Here is a 25,059-nt window from a genome sequence, read left to right as displayed (position 1 = left end):
AATTCCCTTAACGGGTGAGCAAAGAATAAAGAAAACTCCTCAAGCAAATTTTTCCCTTGATATTTTGGAGCAAATACAGGGCTCCATAAATTTGAGACTTCGAATCTCTTTCTAAACTTGAGGCTCATTTAGCAAGAGATGTGTTCAGGGTATAGATCAGGCTAAAATATATTCGAGAGAGAGAGAGAGAGAGAGAGAGAGAGAGAGAGAGAGAGAGAGAGAGAGAGAGAGAGAGAGAGAGAATGGTTATCGTTTGCCATTCTTCGTTTAATCATTTTATATAAAATTCATATTACATATGTTCGGTGTTTACTGTAATCTTTAAGTCAATTATATCTTCTCAAGCTGCATTGAATTAAAAATGTAACGGTAGTAGTAGTAGTAGAAAACTGCAGGTTATTGGTACTACAAATATCACTTACGATGCTCCTTAATAATATGATTCATAGTACAAGTGGGAAAATGACTAGTATTTCTATGGCTTTATCAAGAATCACTGATTATGGTGAGGCAACAAATAATACTGTCCCAAACAACTATTCTTGGCACATTTGTCACCACTTCATCAGCACGTCACTCTGGGATCGTGTCTCTAGAGACCTTGCAATAATGGTAATAATTATGATGTATTAATGATGATACTAATTATAATCCATATTAAATTCTGTTCGAGACACTAAGAGGAATTGTTTATTAATCCGTAAACGCATGGCAAAAATAATTTTCCACCTGTGCTCGCTAAGAATGGATATGTGTAATATTTATTGATCAACTGCGTAGATAAAAATGGAATTCCCACATATGCCACGGAATTTTCTTTAATCTGGACTAATGGACTAATAATCACGCTGGCTTTTCATATATATATATATATATATATATATATATATATATATATATATATATGTATATATATATATATATATATACATACATATATATATACATATATATATATATATATATATATATATATATATATATATATATACACATACATACATACATACATATATATATATATATATATATATATATATATATATATATATATATATATAGACAATGACCACAACCAGATTCACACATGAACTGCTGAATCGTGGATGAACCACCTGTGCAGAAAACTTTCACAAACACTGATGCTTCAAATAACTGCACGGAAGGTTCATCATCAGTGCATAGAGCCCTCAAGATTGATATATCTTAAAGACGCTGTTTCCTTTATTAAAGCACATACATGTTCGTCATTCATTTGACCGTCTTTCTTTTTATTATTATATCTGAATTTATTAATAAGATGTTTCAAGATTTAAAAGATATCTAACAGCCCCAGCTTTATATTTCATAAAAATTACAATTTTATACAATTAATAAATAGTAAAGACTTAAATACGGAATTTTGGATATAACAGGAGATATCACAGAATTACCAAATGCCTGTGATACACGTTCATGAGGATGAAAAGGAGTTTGGTTTGTCGAATATTTTTGTTGGTGACGTACAGTAGTTATTATTGTATTATTTCTTTTTTATTTGGGAGTGTGTATTGGGTGTCCTTAGAATTCGGCTTCAGAGAATGTAAAAAATAGGATTTTTTTTTATAATTTGTATAGTTTATTTTCTTTATCGGGTTTTTCATATATCTTCTTAAGAACCTATCTTACTGAGTATGAAGAATTTTCACCCATTCCTTTCAATTGATACTTAATCTTTGACCTCATCCGTACTTCCCTTTAGCTGATAAAACGTTTCAGAGCTGTTTTGATGTGGGTAGCATTTTGACTAAAGATTACACAGAGATTCATCTCTAAGGCTTTGGAAGTTTTTTACGTCTGTTAATATGTCGCTAATTGATATTATTGATGTTTGCATAAATACATTCTTTATGTCGAACAATATAACATAAGTTATGCTGTTAGTTCTGAGTTTCCCATTTACCATATCGATTTGATTTCTGCCATTAATCTCTATCCATAATTTTTTTTTCTTTTGCAATCCTTAAATCTTCGTTTCTGTATATTCCATTACTTTACTGAAGCACTTCCCCCTCTAGTGGACTTGGAGTGGTGAACTTTTAGTAACTTTACACAATAGTTTTTAAATTACTACTACTACTACTACTACTACTACTACTACTACTACTACTACTACTACTACTACTACTACTATTGAAATTTAACTAAATATTGTAGTGAAAATAATTGTTTACATTTCAACCAGTGACATGTATTTAACATATTCAAGAACCTGAATAAGTCATCGAACCATTCAAAGTATTATGAGAGAGAGAGAGAGAGAGAGAGAGAGAGAGAGAGAGAGAGAGAGAGAGAGAGAGGGAGAGAGAGAGAGAGAGAGAGAGAGAGAGAGAGAGAGAGAGATTAGTCTAACTTAGTCATTGTTTGCACGTCGGAGAACAGTTAAGAGAGAGCAACAATTTTATTTTATTTTATTTTCTCTTGTATCGTTTAATTTTTTTTTTACCATTTTTATTCTTAACACAGCATCACAAATCTATCACGTTTTTAGAAATTCGTCTTAAAGCAGAACTAAAACAAATGCTGATTTTAGAAATTCATTTGTAACGCTGTATCCTTACTGCTGGAAAAACATTGTTCACGAATCGCGTTTAGAATTATTACTGTATATAGTTGTGGTAATTGAAAATATAAGAAGCAATTGAATGATAAGATGTAATAGTTGAATTGCTCTGTGAATAAGATATGTAATTGCATCTGAACCAGAAGTTTACTGGAAAATTTCATAGCAGAAATTCTAGTCTGATTAGATTAAAGTGAGATACGGTGGGAGGAATATCAATTACATTATCCATAAAGATACGAGAAAACCCATAAATTTACCGGGAAAATTGAAAAGATGAGAATTTGATCGTGGCAGTCTGGCGTTAGAAACGATGAAACTAAGATGACTAACTCACCTGTAGAGAGGAGGCAGCAGAAGAAGGTCAAAGGCCAGAACTAAAGAGCAGGTGGGGAGAGAAAATACCGTAGATTTGACCTACTTGGTCTACTGAATATTACACGGAAGAACTTTGGTTAATATTTTTTGGCATCTCGCGCCCAAAAGACTGCAAAGGAACAACACAAAAGTAATTTATAAAATTAAAGACAATACAACAATACATATAAATTTTTTCATTGATATTTTATATCATATATACACCTATATACACATTTAATCACGCACATAGGTAATTATATACACATGTATGCACAAACATAGATATATGTATCTATATTATATATACATATATATGATAAAATTTTACATATGTATATATATTGTATAGGTTACAGTTACCAATTACATGTACTGCAATAGCCACAGTTGTCTCTTCACTTCTCTTTGACATTTTATATAAGCTCTCCACTGAAAGTCTTGAAATCCAAGAGGAAATGGCCAGAGTAATTCTTCTTCCCAAGGGAGGTTTGAACCCATGCTGGTTATAAAACTGATGTTAGTGCTTAATCCATTCTCTAGAGGTCGCCAATAACTCTAAGTCTTCCAATCAAGTAGGGTTTGAATCTCACTTGGAAAAATAATTTCATCATTTCCATTTAGAATTCAATGTATTGATTGAAGAGTATATAGAAAACAGTATAAACCAGAGGAGAGGGTATAGTGTCAATTAATATGAATATATGTATATATATATATGTATATATATATATATATATATATATATATATATATATATATATATATATATACATATATATATATATACGTGTATATATATGTATATATATATATATATATATATATATATGAATGATATATATAATCAGATCAAACGTGGATCTTAGTAATTAGCTGCAGCACAGATACAGTCTTGTTTGGAAATTCTTGAAAATAAAAGCGAAAGCATCCAAGCATAAGAGCATCACCCCTACGTGCCCTTATCACCGGCTTTCGTAAATGAAATTTCAGTAATGTTTCTGGATGTGTATATTAACCTAAGTGGAATTCATTTTATGAAAATAAATGGAATCTAAATACATTTATATTTACACGAGATTGACATATTAAGCTAAACATCAAAGACGTTAATGGAATAAACAGCAATATAAAATACAAGGAACTCTATACACAGACTACAGTACGTTGACATTCTGGGAACTTTTATTTTTTTACTTAGCAGTGAGCGACAGCACCTGGTAAAGGATATATATATATGTATAGTCTCTATGTACAATAATATCTACATTTGTATCAATATGATAAGGAAAATATACGCATATATTTATAAACGTTATATCAACCAACGTTCTCCGTCTGAGAAGAAAGAGAAAAATATATAATGATTTTACTCGTTGGCACTTTTAGGTCTCTTCATTATTGTAGAGCTGTTTAATTGCATTATCGACAAATTAGTAGTAGAGCAAGTATTACTGGAAAATGAACCTTTTTCTTACATTCATTCAGCAATAGCGTATCCTCACATTTTTTGTAAAACTTCGGAATTTATCAACCATCCCAAAATAGGTAATATTCATACAAAAATAATTTGGAATGCTGGTGTTTACTGAATTATTCTATTCGTCACGTTTTATCTTTTTATACTAGCTAAGTTAATTGTGCTCTCTCTCTCATCTCTGGTAAGAGGATATTTTGGATAGACTTCAAAAGCATTTTATTTCACTTCATTTTCTTTCATGTCGATGCCGTTCTTTCAGCATCAACTCACTCTCGTAATAAGAAGAGAGAGAGAGAGAGAGAGAGAGAGAGAGAGAGAGAGAGAGAGAGAGAGAGAGAGAGAGAGAGAGAGAGAGAGAGAGAGAGAGAGAGAGAGAGAGAGAGAGAGAGTACATTTTGGATCTATACCGTGCGTTTTCCTCATTGAGAAGCCTCTCTTTGATCTTTTGTTATATATGCATTTACAAGTGAAGTCCATTTAGTAAATGATTCTACAGTAGAATCCATCATTCAAAGACCATTCAAGTGTTCACCTTCAAGTTAATCCTATATTGACTTTAGCTCTATTGCACGATAAGATTTTCTTTGTAAAGTAATTACTTTAAAGTTATTTGAAGATCTTTTTACATACTGTACATACATTTGAAGATTATTTGTGTACACATGCATGTGCATCATATGTAAATACACAAGTACTTTATTAAGAAGAATTAAATAAATTTTGGTCCTCGGTTGTTTCAATGATCTTTAGATTTAATACTTAACCTTTACAATTCTATTCTTTCAAAACCACGTGAATTTTCATTTGCATTTCAGATCCGGTTCTTTACTTTTCCTGTGCATAGGATGAAAGTGGTATTTTGTCCGCGTTATATTTCTCTCATTGTTTCATCTTTCTTAATTATCTTGGAAATCTCTCTCCACATAAGTTTTAGATTAACAGGGATGGATCAGGAAGATCTCACATCTATGTTTATTCTCCTCTTCAGAACAGTCTATGATGACAATTTTTTTTTTATTATTATTATGGTTTAGTTGTTTGAAAACGACGGTAAATTTTCATAATTATACCCGTGCCAATCTAGCTCCTCTCTGCTTTCAAATTGCTAATGTAAAGGAGTTCTATGAAAAGAAGAATTACGAAAAAAGTGTGCCATAATGAAATTTAGTTCAGTTGAGGCTTTCCAGAAATCCCCAGTGAACGCAATGATAATTACTCTAACATATTAAAATTGAAACAATTACCCTCAGGTGATCCTTGTCAAGTTTATGTTTACTTAAGATCCAGGAAGTTTTTTTCGGTTATGTGTAAGAATCGCTCCAACGGACACATCTGAATTTGATTTAAAAACGGCAAGTAATAATGTACTGCAGTATAAACAATAAACAGGCTGCCGTTTAAATGCTGTAATTATTCCTTTACCTCATGAGGAAGGGTGAACTCACTTTTAAAAAGAAGTACTAAGTATTTACGCCATATATATTTCTTTCTTTTTTTCAAAAGCCAAATGCATTATCTTCATTTTCTTTTCATCGCAACTAGGAGACGAAAACGAGCGCAATATAATGGAAACACTCGTCAGGTTTGACTTTTTTAAAATGCTAACTTAGATGGTAGAATCGGTGACTGATATCCTCATGTCCTGGTCAGCTAGAGGTACTAGAGAACTGGCCTTTGAGATCCTCCGGGATGGCTGAGGGGAGACTGCAAGGGGTGCAACGGTGCTGGTGTTGGTGTTACATCCGTTGATAACAACGGTCGTCATTGTTGTGGAGTCCGTGCATAGGGACTCTCTCTTGCCTCCGAACAGCCGTCCACCCTTCCTGCTAATGAGAAAAACAGTGGGAACTGCGACATTAAAAAGAACCATCTGGTTTTACGTGTTTCATAATTGAAAATAGTGTTGATGTCGATAAAGTTAAACCACGTCTGTTTGAATTGGCATAATTAACTTCGTTTCAGAGGAAATTAAGTGATATTTTGATGCAGAAGCTCTGGGCTTTTGCACTTTCTCTAGTGCCTCTTCACCTTGAAATCTTTAGCTGAAGAGGGACTTTGCTTGAAGTGCGAAAGCTCACGAAGGCCTTAATGATATGCATATTTAAAGCCCTGAATTTATGTAACAAAGTTTTAAATATAGTGTTTATATATATATATATATATATATATATATATATATATACATACATATATATATGTATATATGTATATATATATATATATATATATATATATATATATATATATATAAAACACATAGATGTGTGTGTGTACTTGTATGTATGTGTGTATACATATACATACATACATACACATATATATGTATGTATATATATACATACACACATATATATATGTATATATATATATATATATATATATATATATATATATATATATATATATATATATATATATTCCAGACACTACGAAAAAGAAGTAAGGAAGCAAGGAATACGAGTTGGGAATATTTTAGCCACGAAGGAAATGTTGTAGCTCCCTCTTAAAGGGAACAGTCATGAGTGTGTGCGCATGTGTATTTCGTTGTGTACATTTCCGTAAGCTTATTTATAAGGTTCTATGTAAAGTTATTAGATAGGAAGTATTGGGCTGTCATATTTACCGTTTATATTCACAAACTCTAGTTGATTTTTTTTCGTTTTTTTTTATACTTTTCAGCTTGTTTTGTGAAAGTTTTGCAATATTTGCTATTTTTTTTATACAAATATTGTATGCTTTTGTATCATGAATAATATTTAAAAAATAATGTCTGAGACTTTGACCCTAGTGCAGTTATACATTTTAAAAGTTTACTTTCCCACTTCTTGCATAAATCATTTGACGATGTACAAGTAAACCTATGAAACCAAAGCTTCTTAACGATTTTGTCTTATGAAATATTTATTAGTTGTTTTACCTCTCGCGTAAAGATCTGTTTCAGAATATAATTATCAATACAAATCTGAGCTCGTATATTGTGTTCACGAAGAAGCCCTCCTTTCTTTTAACATTTAACCTTACTGAACTCTTCCAAAATAAATGTACAAAATAGAATTGGACTACTGGAAGAAGAGGAAATGACATCGGACTGTGAGACAATAAAGTCAGTTGTGACTGAAGCTGCTATGGAATCTCTAGGACCATGTATCAATGCACGTCGAAGGAATAATTGGTTTGACGAAGAGTGTAGAAGTGTTGCCGAAAGAAGAAAACGCTCTAGGATGAAATGGATAGAAGACAGGGCTAACATTGATAAGAGAGAAGATTCAAGTGTCTAGAAATTTAGCAACAAGCACAAACAGAAGAAAGAAAAGAGAGAAGGTAGGAGAGGAACTGAGAGAAATTGAAGAAAATAGAGCGCATGGGAAAACGAGAAAGCAATTTCAGGGAATTAATAGGATGAGAAATGGATTCCAGTCAAGAATGAACTTAATCAGAAATAAAGAAGGTAACATAATTATTGGAAAAGAAGAAATACAAAGGAGGTGGATAGAACACTTTAAGGAACTTTTCAATCGGCCACCACCTCATAACCCAGTGGATGAAATGGAGATGGAGGGAAATATCGATAATGTGGAGGCACCAACCCGAGAGGAAATTACAGATGCTATAAGAAAACTTAAAAATAATAAAGCAGATGGGACTGATAATATAGCTGCAGAACTAATCAAGTATGGGGGCCAGGCACTTCATGAGAAGATTATTAGCTTAATGTATAGCTAGGGTGACCATTTATTTGTACAGCCAAAGGGGGACAGAAGTATATATAGCTCATGTGCATTTGCACTCATATTGAGTCATCATGGCATAAATGCAGACGTTTAATATATAGATATTTTCAAAAACAGGCTCTGATAAAAGGTCTTTTATTTACTGTGTTTTTATTAAGACATTACTACTGGCATTTTAAATAAAAATTATTTATTCTATTAGGTAAAATTGTAAAGATAGTCACACAAAGAGAGAAAAAAAATATAATTCTTTAGTACATTACCAGATTTATTTTATCCTAAGTACATTCAATAACAAACTATGATAATTTAGAACAGCTATCAATTACAGTGTTTTTATTAAAAAATTATTGCTTACATTATAAACGGAAAATTATTCTACAATTCTTAAAGAAATTTGTACATATTGCATAAAATGAGGAAACAAAATCTTATACAATACATTTCACTATTAGTGCAGACTTCAGCGTAGATACTTATAACTGGCTTTTTTTTCTGATGTCCAGAAGTTGTTCATCAGGAAGAACACTCTATAGGAGTATATATTGGAACCAGGTAGACGAAGACAAAATTCAATAACCTTTTTTATGTTTATGAAAGGAATGCTTTTATTATTAAAGTAGCAGAAAATATCTACCCATTTTCTATCCACCTCGACATCACTTACTTTCCACTGTTGCATCTTTTCATCGGTCAAGAAATTTTTCACACATGTAATTTTGTCAAAAAGTTAATTATCATCTATTTCTAAATCAGGCCTTATCCCTTGAATAAAATTCACTGTTTTCTGAACCTGAGACCAACAAATTGAATTACTCCGAAGAAGGGCCCAATCACAATTTTTCACTTCATCAAATGGCTCAGTCCACTAATCTAATTATTCCACTGATATTTCATAAAAGATTCTACTGCAATTTTAAAATTTTCATTATTATTCCTGCTCCTCTCCAAATCTCGGAGCATCTTAGTGATTACAATTGGGATGAACAGTTCTTTTTTTCGTTCTGTTAGTTTCATTTTCAAGTCTTTTAAGATGCAAGAAACTTCCATCATAGAAACTTTTTGGGACTCTATTTTCAATGTGGATTCATGGAAAATTGTATTCTGACCGTGCATGAAATAAAGCCGAATCTCTGAAAATGGATCGTTAAAAAGCTGCAACCTAGTTCCCTTCTTTCGTTTGTATAAAGAAAACGGAGCCTAAGCTATGCAGCAAAGTGAACCTTAGAAATTTGGTAAAAAAATAGAAAACGTCATCAATTCATATAACTAAACACATATGCACTGGCAATTGGGGGACTAATGTAGGACATATGACTGGAAGGGGGACATTAAGGCGTCCCCCATAGAGAGTGATTTTTAGGGGAACAAGAATCTAAAATGGGGGACTGTCCCCCTTAAAGGGGGACGTATGGTCACCCTACAGTATAGCATATGGGAGAATGAAGTTATGACATCAGACTGGGAGGAAGGGATTCTGGCAGTACTACATAAAAAAAGAAGATCGCACTATATGTGGAAACTACAGAGGCATTTGCATACTCCCAGTTGGTTGCAAAATCCTTGCAAATATTCTGTACAAACGAGTACGAGTTTATTGCGAAGATATAATTGGTGACTATCAGGCAGGTTTTAGACCAAAACTGAGCTACAGCTGACCAAATTTTCACCATAAGACAAGCTCTAGAGAAATATTGGGAGTTCAACAAAAGCTCTTACCATCTATTCATAGATTTCAAGCAAGCCTATGACAGTATGCATCGACTATCATTATGGAACATACTGAAGTTCTTCCACATACCAGTGAAATTAATAAATCTGGTCCAATGTGCTACCGGAATACAACGTACAGGATCAAGGTCAGGGGAATACCGACAGAGCCCTTTAACTTCCATGGAGGACTAAAGCAGGGATGCACACTATCAACACTTTTATTTAACTTAGTACTGGAATGGATAATGCGAAATACACCGCCTACCAGATTACCCATCCAGCTGGATAATACCATTATAGATAGACTTGGATATGCCGATGATGTGGACCTTTGTGGAGAACATCTACCTAGCATCGAAGTAACATACATACAGTTTAAAATCAATACAGAACGTACAGGTCTGAAAATAAACAATGCAAAAACTAAGATAATGGAGGTCTCAAGAACACCAAATCTAGTTGGAGATATGGATTTTGGAGGATCAGAGCTGGAAGCAGTATCCACATTTAAATATTTTGGCTCCACCGTAACGCCACACAACATGATCCAGGAAGAAGTTAGACTAAGGATTGCAGCAGGGAGAAGATGTTCATGGGCACTCGATAACACCTTAAGATCCAGAATTTTATCTAGGCCCACAAAAACACAAAAATATACCGCCATTATCCGTCCAGTGGTCCTATACGGGTGTGAAACATGGGCACTCACTAGGCAGTTAGAAAATAAACTTGAAGTTTTTCAACGCAGTATCTTGATGCGGATCTGGGGACCGGTTTGGGATGACGAAGCTGGAGAGTGGCGCAGGCGCCACAATTATGAATTGATATGTCATGTAAAGGAAAATATTTCATACTGAATAAGGTGATATGTGTATTTGATCAAGTATTTTATGAGTTTTATTCGTTAGTTAAACGATAGAGAGACATTGAAATAAAGAGAGAGAGAGAGAGAGAGAGAGAGAGAGAGAGAGAGAGAGAGAGAGAGACGAGAAAAATAAAATCAGTGCGAGGTGGTACTCGGGAGGCACTGTTTGTGAAAAGTGCTGACATAAGCGATAAATTGGCCAAAACAACGCAAATGGAATGCGAGACGGTTAGCTTGCCGAGAAATCGAAAGTGACATATGTATGACGTTACCATTACGTCAGAAGAAGGGACCAATAGAACACAAGAAGAGTCACATGACGTGACGCAATTACAACGCCCTTGTTCTGGGATACTTAAGCAACAAACGCATCGAGGAAGCAGCTCTTCCCTACAAGTAACCGCGATAAACGGTTGTCCCTTCTCCCGCTCCCCCCGTCATGGGGGAGGCCTTACCTCTGGTGCACAGTTGGCCTGCACTAACGAAACGTCAAGTTAACAACAAGATATTTACAAAGACGGACAACGAAGGGACCGAGTTCCCTAACTGCCAACAAATTACCTTTCGACAGGGAGGTAGAAGATTATCTTCGATGAAGGAGAAATTACCAAGAAGCGTGGCAGTGAGACGACACAGCTATGAAGAAGCGATCCCCAAATCGCCCAAATAGGATTCAAGGATTTCGCATCCAGAACGCTGAAGTGGTAGCAGAAGTCTACAGTTGCAGCCTCCAATCTTCAAGAATTTATATTGTTCCAGTCTGTATTTAAAACCCATGTAGAAGATTACTGTAAAGCTAATGTACATCAAAGTTCCAGAAGTAAAGTTAAGGAACTATACGGCATTTTACCATCACCCACTTTCCTGAGGGTCTAGATATAATAATTTTATTGCACTGAAAGGATTGAAGAGATACATTTATTTAATTAAAATAATATTAAAGTGGTGCTTAATGAAAGAAAAAGATAATGCCCAACCACGCATCACAGATAGCTCTCTCAGGACTACTACCCATCTCCAATATTATTAGATTGCAGAGACTTCGATATGCAAGACATAATGCTAGAATGGAGGAGAGAAGGCTGACTAGAAGAGTTATGTTAGGTAAACCCATAGGTACTAGACCAAGATGAAGGCCTAGAAAGAGATGGATGGATAACTTAACTGAAGATTTGGACATCCTGGAAATAGACCCCAATGAGTGGATGGAGCTTGCGGAGCATAGGGCTCTCTGGAGAAGAACGGTCAAAGCGGCAATGGATCAGCCTGGTCCGAGGCCCCCGGAGTAAGTAAGAGTAAGTAAGAACTCTTCCAAATATACTCTTATGATTCTGTTAATACTGCCATACTTTTCTGCACGTTATGTTCGGTTTCTTTGAGTTGTCTTTGTCATGAAACTGTCTTTCATATTTTAATATTTGCAAATGTATTATGTAAGAATTGTTTTACCCTTAATATTCTTTATTCTTTTTATTAGCAAAGTTTGAGAAAAGAGAAATGTCAGTGCAAAACGAGCTTAATTAACTTTTTCCGGAAAGGTTTTCCAAACAATTTTTTTAATGCTTTAATTTATTGCGATTCTTGTTGCACTAATATTAAGTGATAATATACTTCCATGAGCCATAAGTAGAATACCATCTCATCTTTACCCCATCTCTGTGACATCGCGTATTTTTAGAAATACTCTATTAGATTTATGAAAACCCTGCATTAAAAAAAAAAAAAAACATGAAAAGACAGCGAAGATGAATGTATTGAATATTTAAGGGTTTTATGAGATTTTCATTTTTTCATTCGCAATATTACAAATGCTGGTATACCGGTGATTTGCCAGATACTATTTCCGTTATTTTGACATCATGCTCCAATATATACCGATAATCGATGGTCATTTGTACGGTATTTTGTGTAACATGCTCTATAAGGTTTCTGTTAATTATCTTTGGTTCCTTAGTTATGTAACTAAATAATATTATGCATACTCTCTTGACTGTTAGCCATCAAATATCGTTAAATGTTGCAGGATTTCAGTGATGTTTAGTACTTTTTATAAAACAGAAGAGTTAGCCCAGTCATTGGCGTCCCTCATATTACTTTTTTTTTTTTTTTACATTTATCGACATTCTAAGATAAATTTTAAGCATTAATGTTTAGAGGATAATTCTTGTTTAGGGTTTAGTTCGATGTAAAATCTGCTTAGTTTATTTACCTTTTTTATTTTAAATTAGTATATGCTTTTATGGCGTCATATTTATTATCAGCAATATTATATTTATTTTGGATTAAGAAAGATATGAAAAGGTAAAATAAAAAAATAAAAAAACAGGTGAAAAGGAATTTAGTAAAATACGGATAAAGATAAGTGGGAATACGTATAAAAATGAGTAAAACCAATGAGGCACAGAAAGACGGGTTTCAGAGTAGCATAAAAGCCTCCTAAACTTTCGGGCAACAACCAACATCAATAGCACTGCCTACAGCTACTCTGCTTTTGATGGAAAATAAGGGGATTATCGAGAGATTATCTTTTATGTTTACGATTGTGGTTATCCTTTTTGCTTTTTTCGCAGCCATTGAATATATTGTTCGACAGTCTCGTGTAAGGGCCAGTATAGGGATATTGATTAAAAAGAAACTTTACAAGATTATTGAATATTATTTGAATATTATATCAGATTTTAATGCGATAAAAACTGGTGAGCTGCTTAAAAAGTCAATACTAAATATGGCTCTAGTAATATATGTACAGACATATATATATATATATATATATATATATATATATATATATATATATATGTGTGTATATATATATATATATATATATATGTATATATATATATGTATATATATATGTATATATATATATATATATATATATATATATATATATATATATATATATATGTATATGTATGTTTATTATATAATAGTCACGAAAGGAATAGTTGATGTCACCTGTTGAGACACTACCGCTAGATAGTTATTGGGTCCTTTGACTGCCCAGGCAGTTCTACATTGGATTCTTCAATCTGGTTACAGCTCATTTTCCTTTTGCCTACACACTGAATAGTCTAGCCTATTCTTTACATTCTCCTCTGTCCTCATACACGTGACAACATAGAGATTACCAGACAATTTATCCTCGCTCAAGGGTTTAACTACTGCAATGTAATTGTTCAGTGGTTATTTTCCTCTTGGTAAGGGTAGAAGAGAATCTTTAGTTATGGTAAGCAGCTCTTCTAGGATAAGGAAAGTCCAAAATCAAATTATTGTTCTCTGGTTTTGGACAGTGACATAGCCTCTGTACCATGGTCTTTCACTGTCTTGTGGTAGAGTTCTCTTGCTTGAGGGTTCACTCGGGCACACACTTCCATCTTATTTCTCTTCCTCTTGTTTTTTAAAGTTTTTATAGTTCAATTACGAACTATATATTCTAATGCTGTTTCTGATCTTAAAATCTTTTATTTAATTGTGAATTACTTTAATTGTTGTTTCTTAATTCCTTTCCTCACTGGGCTATTTTCCCTGTTGGAGCCCTCGAGCTTGTCCAACAAGGGTTGTAGCTCAGCAAGTAATAATAATAATAATAATAATAATAATAATAATAATAATAATAATAATAATAATAATAATAAAACGAAAGTATTAATTCCGATCAAGTCTTTTCACTTATCGTTTCATGGCTATAATAAATATTCTTTGGTCATCACACTCACACACACACACACATAGATATGTGTGTGTAAATCAATATAGCTGTCATGTGATGATCAAAGAATATATATATTATAGCCATGAAAAGAGTGAAAAGACTTGATCGGAGTTTATACTTTCGTATTATTAGTGACCAACTATTCCTTTCGTGAAAATTATATATATATATATATATATATATATATATATATATATATATATATATTTATTTATTTATTTATTTATATATTTATATATCAGGAATATAGAAATTTCGATGGAGATTACATATTAAACATTCACATTAATAAATTTTAGGATATTGTGTATTATCTAAACAAATTCAGAGTTAAAAGAATAAAGGACCAAATTTTAAATCCTACATTCTAGTCCAAGGCAAACATTTTAAAGCTTGTTTTGAGTTTAATAATATTGTACAGTACTTTGCGTTTTTTTTTATACCAAGTACAGTGTTATTAACTAACAGAAACCTACTGGTTAACAAATAAAGTAAACTACATGCTATAAAAATTTCCACGCCTGAATTACTTGTCACTTGAATCTACCTGAACATCAAACCAGAGAAATAGAGTTCAAATAACGTGAGTCTAACGATTGACGGCTATCATATTTCACCTCCATGCAAGCTGTTTTGATATTTTTTAGGCAAAAAGAGGCATTGTAGACTGCTGAACTGTAGGTCGGTCTTCTCTAGAGTGGATTACGGATAATAAAGCATGTATTTTAAAAGATACTGTAGCAATACTTCAAAGCGTCAATCACAAGTACTCTATTTTTGTATTTTTTTTTTTCTGGCATGAATTGTTGATTAATATAGTAGGGTAAGGCAATTTTGAACAGAGGCAATTTTGGACAAGCGAGGCAAAAACTGGACAGATGCAATATCTCTAAAACTATTTATAATTTTCAAAAACTATAATGCTGCTAGAAATTCCCCAACCTTCTACTTTATAAATATTAGTACGTTTGGTTTTGAAAAAGTATTAAATAGCACTAGAAAATTTTTTGAATATGGGTGTCCAATAATTGCCTCGCCTTCATTTTAGGGCTTCTCAAATATAATGCTAGAAATTATTTTTTCTAAAAGAAAATTAGTAATGATACTAAAGGAAGGTTTAAAATAAAAAATTGATGAAAAAATCTGGAATATCTAGTGTCCAATTTTGCCTAGCCTCGAAAAATGGCGAGGCAATTTTGGACACTTAAATGAAAAAACAACTTGTTCATAATGTTAAGTTATTAAGTAATACATTTTGTAATTTTCTTATCTTTTATATTATTCTTATATGTATCTATATATTTTCTTAATAATTTTAACCAAAAATGATAGTTATTTGAAAATATTTTTTACCATATACTTCAAGAGAAAAAAAATATTGATTTGTAAAAAACGGTAAAAGAAAAAGGTTTTCTTTTCAAAGAAGATATTAATAAAACCCATTACTAATGAAAAAATATGTACAATACAAAACCTGAAATATAAGTGAACAATTCAATATATATTATAGCCATATACGTAGCAAAATAAATGCCTGAATATAGATAAGTCTTGTCTATTTACTTCAACTGAATGCTCAAAAAACTGCTTCTGTTCTTTTATAGATGGCACTAACCATTTTCGTTAAGGCCTGGGTTTCATAAATAAAGGACCTTTAATTACATCTGTGATTTGAAAAAGGTATGTATCCGTTTGGTGCTCTGGATACTCCTCTACCTCTGATGCCTGGCGGATGATCTTAGTGGAGTTAGTATGGACCGGCAGGGGTCACTTGCCTTAGTTAGGCACTGCGCATCACAAGGAACTGGCTGTCCTTTGATGACTCTAACCAACGAATCCTCTATGGATTTAATCTTTCTTTGAAAAGCGAAAATGAAAGAATGGCCCCCCGTCCCGGGCGTTGCAGGGTGCTAAGAATCTCCCGGTTAATAAATCCAAAAGAAAAATTGAAAATTGGTAATTGGAATGTTAGAAACATGAAGCAGATTTGGAAGTTACAGCAAGTAGAGAATGAATTTATGAATTACAGTTTGGATATCTTAGCCCTAAGTGAAACACTTTGTAAAAGGATCAGTAAAGAACTCACACCAAGGCAATACATATCTACAGTATCTACTCAGGAAGAACAGATGGAGTTGGAAGAGAAGGGGTAGGAATGACGACACCAAGAGCAGAAAAGTCATTAATGGAATGAAGAGCTGTATAGCAGATGGTCACTTGCAAAGTTTAAATCAAAGCAGTGCAATATGAGTACTATAGTTAACTATGCACCAACAAATGATTCCCCTGAAGACAGGAAAGATGAATACTATAAGTAATTGCAGTGTGTAACAGATGAGATCCCAGAGAGAGATACGGAAATTGTGATTGGTGACTTCAATGCTGAAGTTGCAAGGAATAATCGAGGTATAGAGAATGTGATGGGTGTTGAGGGTCTTTGCGAAGTTGCAAATGAAAATGGGGCAGATTTTATAAGTTTTGGTTCTTTTCCAGCACAAGGACATCCACAAATATACATGGGCTTCATCTTGTGACAATTACAAAAATCAAATAGATCACATAGCCATTGATAAAGAGAGAAGGAGGACTCTGAGAAGTATAAGAAGCTATAGAGGTGCAAATATTGGTAGTGACCACTAGCTCCTCTTGCTACACTGAAATTAAAACCGAATGCACCCAACAGAAATGTAGATAAAATATCTAGGTTTGATACAACTAGCTTCTAGAGGATGAGCAGAGAAATCTTTGTAATTGAATGTAGGAATCGATTTGCAGTCTTAGAGACTTTAGGAGACAAATAGCAAACAATTAACGAATGATACTTGGGATACTATAAAAAGGAGACAAAGATAGAAGTTAATTGTTGGAAGTTTTTGAGGAAGTAATGAAAATTGCCAGGTAGAGCATGCTAAGCATTCCAGTATTGATAGTGAGGTCAAAAGAAAAGCCAGAAATGACTGGCGAGAATATTTAGACAGGAAAGCAGATGAGTCTGACAAAGCTATGGATTCAGGGTGTGGCTATGGTATAAGAATTGTACATAAAATTATTATAGAAATCTCTACGGGAGCAAAGCAGAAGAAGCATATACCCATCAAAAAGAGAGATGGAGCTGTTATAACAACAGGAGATGAAGAAAGGCAACGTTGGATGGAACACTTTAGTGGGGTCATGAATAGGAGATATAATGGGACTAATTTGATTGATATACCTGAAGCTGAGGAATACCTTGATGTGCCCATCAATGAATTCAGTGTGTTTGAAGTCGAAGCTATCTTTAAAAAAAACTCGAAGAGATGGGATGCCTCTAGGTATGATGGAATAACTGCTGAGATAATATTGGCCGAAAATGATATGACTCCCAGATTACTTAAGAGATTATTTTGTAGAATGTGGCGTGAAGAGGCAAAGCCTGATGAATGGGAGCTAGGAGTGTTGGTGAAAACGGCAAATAGGAGATCTGACTGATTGCAATATTTACAGAGGTATCACACTTACGTCAGTTGTCATGAAAATACTATGTTGTTTATCCTCCTCATGCATTTTGTAATGCATAGAAGAGTTGGTGATGTTGGAAAAGGATTGGACTGGATTGGTAACGGGATATTAGCTGATGACGATGTCCTTATTAGCAGAAAACCACAGGTCAAGATAAATAGAAGAAAGACAGAGATGAGGAGATTGGAACATGCAATGGAAGAGGAAATATCATTGGAAGGAAAAAGGTTTAATGAGGTGGAACCTTTTAAATATTCAGGAATATGATATCTACTACAGGGATTAAGATTTTGAGTTCAATGAAAGATTGAAAAAAACAAATGAGACAAAGGCTAGGTTAAGTAATATCTGGAAATAAAATCGCCTGAAATTACATATAAAAGTCTGGCTATATATCAGTTTAGTGAGATCGGTGTTACTGTGTGGATATGAGTCGTGGTATAACAATGAAACAATATCCAACAGATTTTATAGATTTGAAAACAAAGCCCTCAGAAGAATATTGGGAGTTAAATGGCAGGACAGGATTAGAAATGAAACTATAAGAGAGATCACTCAAGTGCCAAATGTGGATGAGATCATGGTGAGGGGTAGATGGAGATGGTTTAGGCATGCTCTTCGCTCTCTCCAAGAGATTAGTTCACCAAACTTTCAACTGGGCTCCACAAGGCCCTAGAAGAGTTGGAAGACCCAGGCCTACATGGCTGAGGACTATGAAGCGCGAAATAGATGTTGAATGGAGAAGTATTGATTTAAAAGCTCAAGATAGAGACGAATGGCAATCTAACCGATGTCCTTTGCGTCAATAGGCGTAGGAGGAGATGATGATATGTGGTTTCAAGCTATTTAACTCAAAGTGAGTCACTTTGCCTCCCTCTTCCGCTAAAAACCATTTTGTTGCTATACCAAAGCAAAATAATGGATGCTCCTTACCTTTATAAATTACCACATACCATTTTCCTACAACTGAGGCTTCTTTATATGGAGGTGAAACGCTCTCCAAAATTAATTAAATTCCTTTTGATTCGCTATCAGGACTATCCAAGTAGTTTGAAAAATCACTATTAATTACCTTGGTCAATTTATATTTTTTTATATTCACTTTAGCGTTTGCACACATTTTTCTTAGAAATCGAGAAATATTTGGTTGCTTTGTATTACCATTATTTGTTTTGTTTTTATTTCTCTTAATGCCTTTCTTTAGGGTTTTCCCTTTTTTGATCTTCATTTCATCTTTTTTTTCTTAAATCTTCGATTGCCTCCCTTTCTGTTACTATTTGAGCAAATGACTTTCTTATTCTTGTTTTGTTTTTATCATTCTTGGTTGCTTTTTCTGTAAGATTATCTTTTGTAGGTAAAAGTGTCTCTTTGATGGCTCGTTCATAATATGAGGTAAAAATAATAAGAATAAACTGGATATGTATAACTTAGGACGAATATTGTTTATGGGATCAGCTTTGTCTGTCGTTGTTATCTCTCACTATCATGCTATTTACTCTAATGTTGCTGCATTGAACACTATATCAAAAAGGCAACACGCCAGCTGCATCTTTTCTATTGCAGTTATCAACATGGAAATTAGCAGAAAAGGGAAAACATATTTTCCCTAATACCTGAAATTTTCATTTGGATTTGTGAATTATTATAGGAACAATGTATATACAAGAAAGATTTAATTTTTTATTATTTGTAGCATTTGGGGTGACACCCCTCTCGAGGATGTCACCATGATTTGGTCTATCTTTTTGAAGGTTCCACCCCTGAGTGTCAACACCTTTGAGTATGTCCCCAGTATTAAATAACTTTTTGAAAATCATATCATATCCCTCAAGCTAGAATGACAAACTTTTTGTAGATGTAACTCTCAGGGTGTCACCCCCTTTTAGGGTGTCACCCTGAGCAGACACTCCCCCCCCCTTACTGCACTCCAAATGTCTTATTTTGTATGCTTATGATAACATATATATAGATTTACACATAAAAGCATATTTGCGTGCTCGAATACAAAGTTTAATTCATATATTCATAAAGTAAGGCAAAATTGGACAGTTTTCAAAGCTATGGTGAGGCAAAATTGGACAGGCAACTTTCTCACTTTTTTCTTGGCGAGGCAAAATTGGACAATCTTGGATTACGGACACAAAAATTTATGTAAGTCCATAATTTTTTTTATAGTATATTTATATTGATAGTGACTACAAATTGTCATAATTTGGAAATTGAGCGTTGCTGCTTAACGGAGATACAGACGTGTCCATAATTGCCTCGCCTTTAAGATATTTTTTTTATTGATGAGATATAGGAATTTCTAATTCTCTGATGATTATGAGACAAACTATTTTTATAGATGAGACCTCCCTCTTTTGAAAGCATGTTTGATTTTTGGTCATAAATTATTAATACAGATTTTGTACAAAGGTTTCTAAAAAGGTGTCCAAAATTGCCTCGCCTTACTATATATACTATACACACACACACACACACACATATATGTATATATATATATATATATATATATATATATATATATATATATATATATATATATTTATTTATTTATTTATGTATATATGTGTATATATACATATATAATATATATATACATATATATATATATATATATATATATTTATATATATATATATATATATTATATATATATATATATATATATATATATATATATATATATATATATGTATGCAAACGTTCAGCTTGGCTCCACAAGGCACTAAAATCATCTCCCCCTAACGTGATACTTTTTTTCTGAGAAAAGATAGCACATTAGTCAATACCACTTTCATACTTTAAGTAATCTCCACAACATTTGTCATACACAACTAAACAGAAGGCTCGTCAGCTACACGTGAATCCCCTCCCAACTCATTTGAATTATTCGTTGTTTCCAAGAACATGTCGATAATACTGCTGCATGACAAAACAGTCTCAAAATGCTACAACAATTTTTTTACATTTCCATATTTCTCAACAATTTATTTCTTTTCCACGCTTCCCGTAGGCCACTAAACAAGCAGTTCATCTCAAAAGTCTTCAACCTTTCTTTTATTTGTATTCAATATCCGCTCTTCACTTCCAGATAGGAGAGTTGGATCAGCACCACGTTCCTGCATTCCAAGTTAGTTTCTATAGACAATTCGAGTTTTTTAATCTCGTACCTTCTATCCTTCCGGCTTTTTGTATTCTGTAGAACCCCCTTTCTAGTCCTACCCTATTTTTTTTATATTTATTCTCAAGTACTTTTCTAAATCAACCGCTTCTATTTTTCCACCGTCCATACTAAAATTTAGTTGTTTCATCTTCCCGGTGTATTTCATCTCAGCCGTTGCTCTTACAAGTGTTATTATTATTATTATTATTATTATTATTATTATTATTATTATTATTATTATTATTATTACAAGCCAAATTTCACTCTTGCATGTAAAAGCAGAATGCTACAATTTCAATAAGACCAATAAAGAAAGAGGCTGTTTAAGGATGATAATTAAGAAGTGATAAATATATTTAAAAGAAACAACATTGATAGAAGAGAAATTAAGATGAATAGCTAAGTAGCAAATATCAGCAACTGGTAAATTATGAAGTGAGACTTGTGTTTGCCAGTATCTGGAATCTTTTCTCTATATTTAATGAATACTGAATTATTTGAAAACTACAAATATTCCAGTTTGTTAATTACACTATTTTATCCTACTAGTTTTATTATTGTTATTATTATTATTATTATTATTATTATTATTATTATTATTATTATTAGCTAAGCTACAACCGTAGTTGGAAAAGCAGGATGCTACAAGCTAAAAGTCTCCAATAGGGAATACCAGTCTAGCGAGGAAAGGAAATAAGAAAGTAAACTACTTGAAAAGTAATGAACAATTGATATAAAATATGCTAAAGATCAGTAACAATGTTGAAATAGATCTGTCATAAATAAACAACGAAGAGAGACTTATGTCAGCATATTCAAAATAAAAACATTTTCTGTAAGGTTGAACTTCACAAGTTCCACAGCTTCAATTGCCCGATCATGAAGATAATTCCACAATTTGTTCATAGCTGAAATAAAACTTCAATATCGTGTAGTATTGAGCCTTATGATGGAGAAGGCCTGGCTTAGAATTAACTCCATATCTAGTACTTCGTACGTGAAGGTACAGTCTGAGAAGATTTCAATGCAAATTATGTTTAGAATTATGAAAAATCATATGCAACATACATAAAGAACTAACTAAATGACGGTTTCAGAGATGAACATCTAGATTTGAAATAAGAAATTCAATAGATTGCAAGTTCTTGTCCAACAAATTAAGGCGAGATTCAGCAGCTGAAGACTAAACTGGAGAATAATACTCGAAACAAGGTAGAATGACAGAATTAAAACTCTTCAGAATAGATTTATCACTGAAAATCTTTAAAGACTTCCTCACTAAGCCAATTATTTGTGCAATTGAAGAAAAAGCAGACCAAATGTGTTTCTCAAATGTAAATTTGCAATCAGGAATCACACCTAAAATTTAAGACTTATGTAAGAGTTAAAGAAATATCAATGCAGATGTGTGGAAGTTGAGGAATCTTTGTCCTCGACGTACTTATAATAATGCTTTGACTTTTATTAGGGTTCAACTTTATGCCCCACAATTTGCGACATGCACTAATTTTAGCTAGATCTCTTTTAAGGGATTCAGCTACCCCAGATCTACTTTTAGGAGATGGAACTGATGCAAAGAGAGGAGCGTCATCTGCTTATGCAACGAGCTTGTTTTCTAGACCAAACCACATATGTGTATATAGGAAGAAAATTAATTGGACAAGAACGCTACCCTGAGGAACACATATGTGTATATAGGAAGAAAATTAATTGGACAAGAACGCTACCCTGAGGAACACCAGATATTACATTCCTATACTCACTATGGTGGCCCTCAAAAACAACTTTTTGCAATCTATTACTTGAAAATTCAATAATGATGCTAAGAAACGACCTACCTACTCCTAACTGTTTTGAGTTTAAAATCAAGGTCCTCCTGATTAACACGGTTAAGGCAGCACTAAAATCAAGGCCTATCATAGAAACTTCCTGACCAGAGGCCATGGATCTTTTTATAGTATTGGAGATTGTAAGAAGGGCATCACCTACTTCAAGGCCTTTGTGAAATCCAAATTGCAAACTAGGGAACAGATGATATCCTTCAGCAAACCTATTTAGACATTTTGCCATTAGACGTTCACAAACTTTAGATAATATGGGAGTTATGAAAATTGGATGGTAATCAGCAGGACTAGAGCTACCACATACACATTTACCTAATGGAGTAACATTACCAATTCTTCAACAAGTGCTATTAGAACCTCTTCATAACTTGCAGAAAATAATAGACAACTTAGGAGTTAAGAAATCAGCCATCTTTATAAAAAACAAAGGAAAAATGCCATTTGGGTCTACACTTCCATAATCATCAAGGCCCATCAAGAGTGTTTTAATTTCATGGAAACGAAAAGCTAATTAGGTAAGCCTCAGGAAAACAGAATGGTGAACATTGAGATTCTCATTTCTTTGCTCACTCGCTGTTGAACACATCATCCCAAAGGGTTGCCTTTTCCTTTGGACGGTGAGTGACAAAGCCATCTGGTATAAGTAAAGGAGGTACTGTCAGGTATTACACCAAATAGTGCTGATTTAAGTTAGCCCACCACTTATGTTCCTGGGTTGTACCAGAAAGGGTTTCGTTTATGGTAAAATTGTATTCCTTGTCAGTTGAAGCATAAACTCTCTGAGCAAAAGCTCTTAGCTGTGTATAGTTATTCCAAGTCAGATCTGACCTGTTACCCTTCCAAAGATGATAGGCCTCCTCCAAATAAGCATGTCTACAATTAACATTGAACCAGGGTTTGTCTTTTGCTCGGCGTTTGAGCACATAAGAAGGGATATGCTCAACACTTTTTTAAGATTGCGATCAATTCAAATTTAAAAGATCACTCAAAATGCCATTCTAGTCTGCTTGAGATTTTATAAATATCTTACATGGGTATGAGACGTTAGGGGCAGGCTACTCATTCTTGACTACTAATGAAGTTAAGGAAATAATCAGATATCCATACTTGAGAGCCAACCTTACTTGTTATAACACCAGGACCTGCAACTGTTCCTTCTTTGACATTCGATCCATGACGATATTGGACAGGTCGAGAATTATATCTAATTCATTTTGTAATAGCAGTCCATCTTGGACTTGTATACCTTGCCGCCAATGAGGATTCAGGGCTATGGGGACTTCTTTTCTGGCATGTTGCTGCTGCCTTGAGCAACCCTACTCCAGGACAGTGACTTCAATGCTAACACTCATTCTCTAGACCAAACAGCGCTAACAAAGGTCTCTAGATCAGTTTGTGGTATTTTTGTGTTTTTTAAGGTTATCTTGGTTGTATCATTGTATCTCTTCTTAGGGATTTCAAGTCTTCAGTGTTTTTTATCTCTGTATAATTTTTTAGGGGGAACATTTTTTCAGGCAGAGGGATCACTTGACCAAGCCAGTGAAGCTCGTTCCAGAATCTTTGCATGTCTAATCTGATCTTTCCAAGTGAGGCCAATAATTTTCTGCAAACAGGAAATGTGAAAATGTTCCAGTTGCTTCTGACGATGTCTGTATAGAGTTGAGGCCTCTGTACCAGAAAGGAAAGTTAAGAAACATATTGCTTTTTATACTTGGATTATAGTGGTCAGTCTCAGGTGATTGTTCTGAAAAACCCTGCTCCTCAGCTTACCAAAAAATTATAAAGTTATGTTTATTTTATCCAGCGATATCGGTAGTAGATGGAACAATACTACAAAGGTATTAAAAAAAAAAAAAAGAAACGACCGCCAGTAGTAGCGCATCGTCAACAGGGAAAATGGACACATTCTCATTTTATTTCATTAGTTGTATTTTCACCCTTTTTAATACTTATATGTAAACAAATGCTATATAAATTGAAGATAAAGTGTCTAAAATGTATTGCATTGATCTCAGGTTGGGTCCCATCAACCATAAGAAAAAGAAATGGACATGACAAGGGCATATAATGAGAATGACAGATAAT

General features: G+C 33.5%; 1 protein-coding gene and 1 long non-coding RNA gene across 2 annotated transcripts in view; one reads left to right on the top strand and one right to left on the bottom strand.

The window, feature by feature from the left end:
- The window catches only part of LOC137616380 (uncharacterized), a 504,367-nt gene that overhangs the window by 329,107 nt on the left and 150,201 nt on the right, over positions 1–25,059 (top strand). The gene's annotated exons all lie outside the window — the stretch shown is intronic.
- LOC137616379 (diuretic hormone receptor-like) overlaps positions 3,841–25,059 on the bottom strand; it is a 399,151-nt gene continuing 377,932 nt past the window's right edge. The window contains exon 11 of the mRNA XM_068346068.1: positions 3,841–6,265. Within this exon, the coding sequence (XP_068202169.1) occupies positions 6,046–6,265 (220 nt within the window). The 3' untranslated portion in view covers positions 3,841–6,045. The remainder of the gene's footprint in view (positions 6,266–25,059) is intronic.

The sequence above is a fragment of the Palaemon carinicauda genome, chromosome 22, assembly GCF_036898095.1.
Source record: "Palaemon carinicauda isolate YSFRI2023 chromosome 22, ASM3689809v2, whole genome shotgun sequence".
NCBI lineage: Eukaryota > Metazoa > Arthropoda > Malacostraca > Decapoda > Palaemonidae > Palaemon > Palaemon carinicauda.
This window is presented reverse-complemented; position numbering and strand designations above follow the sequence as displayed.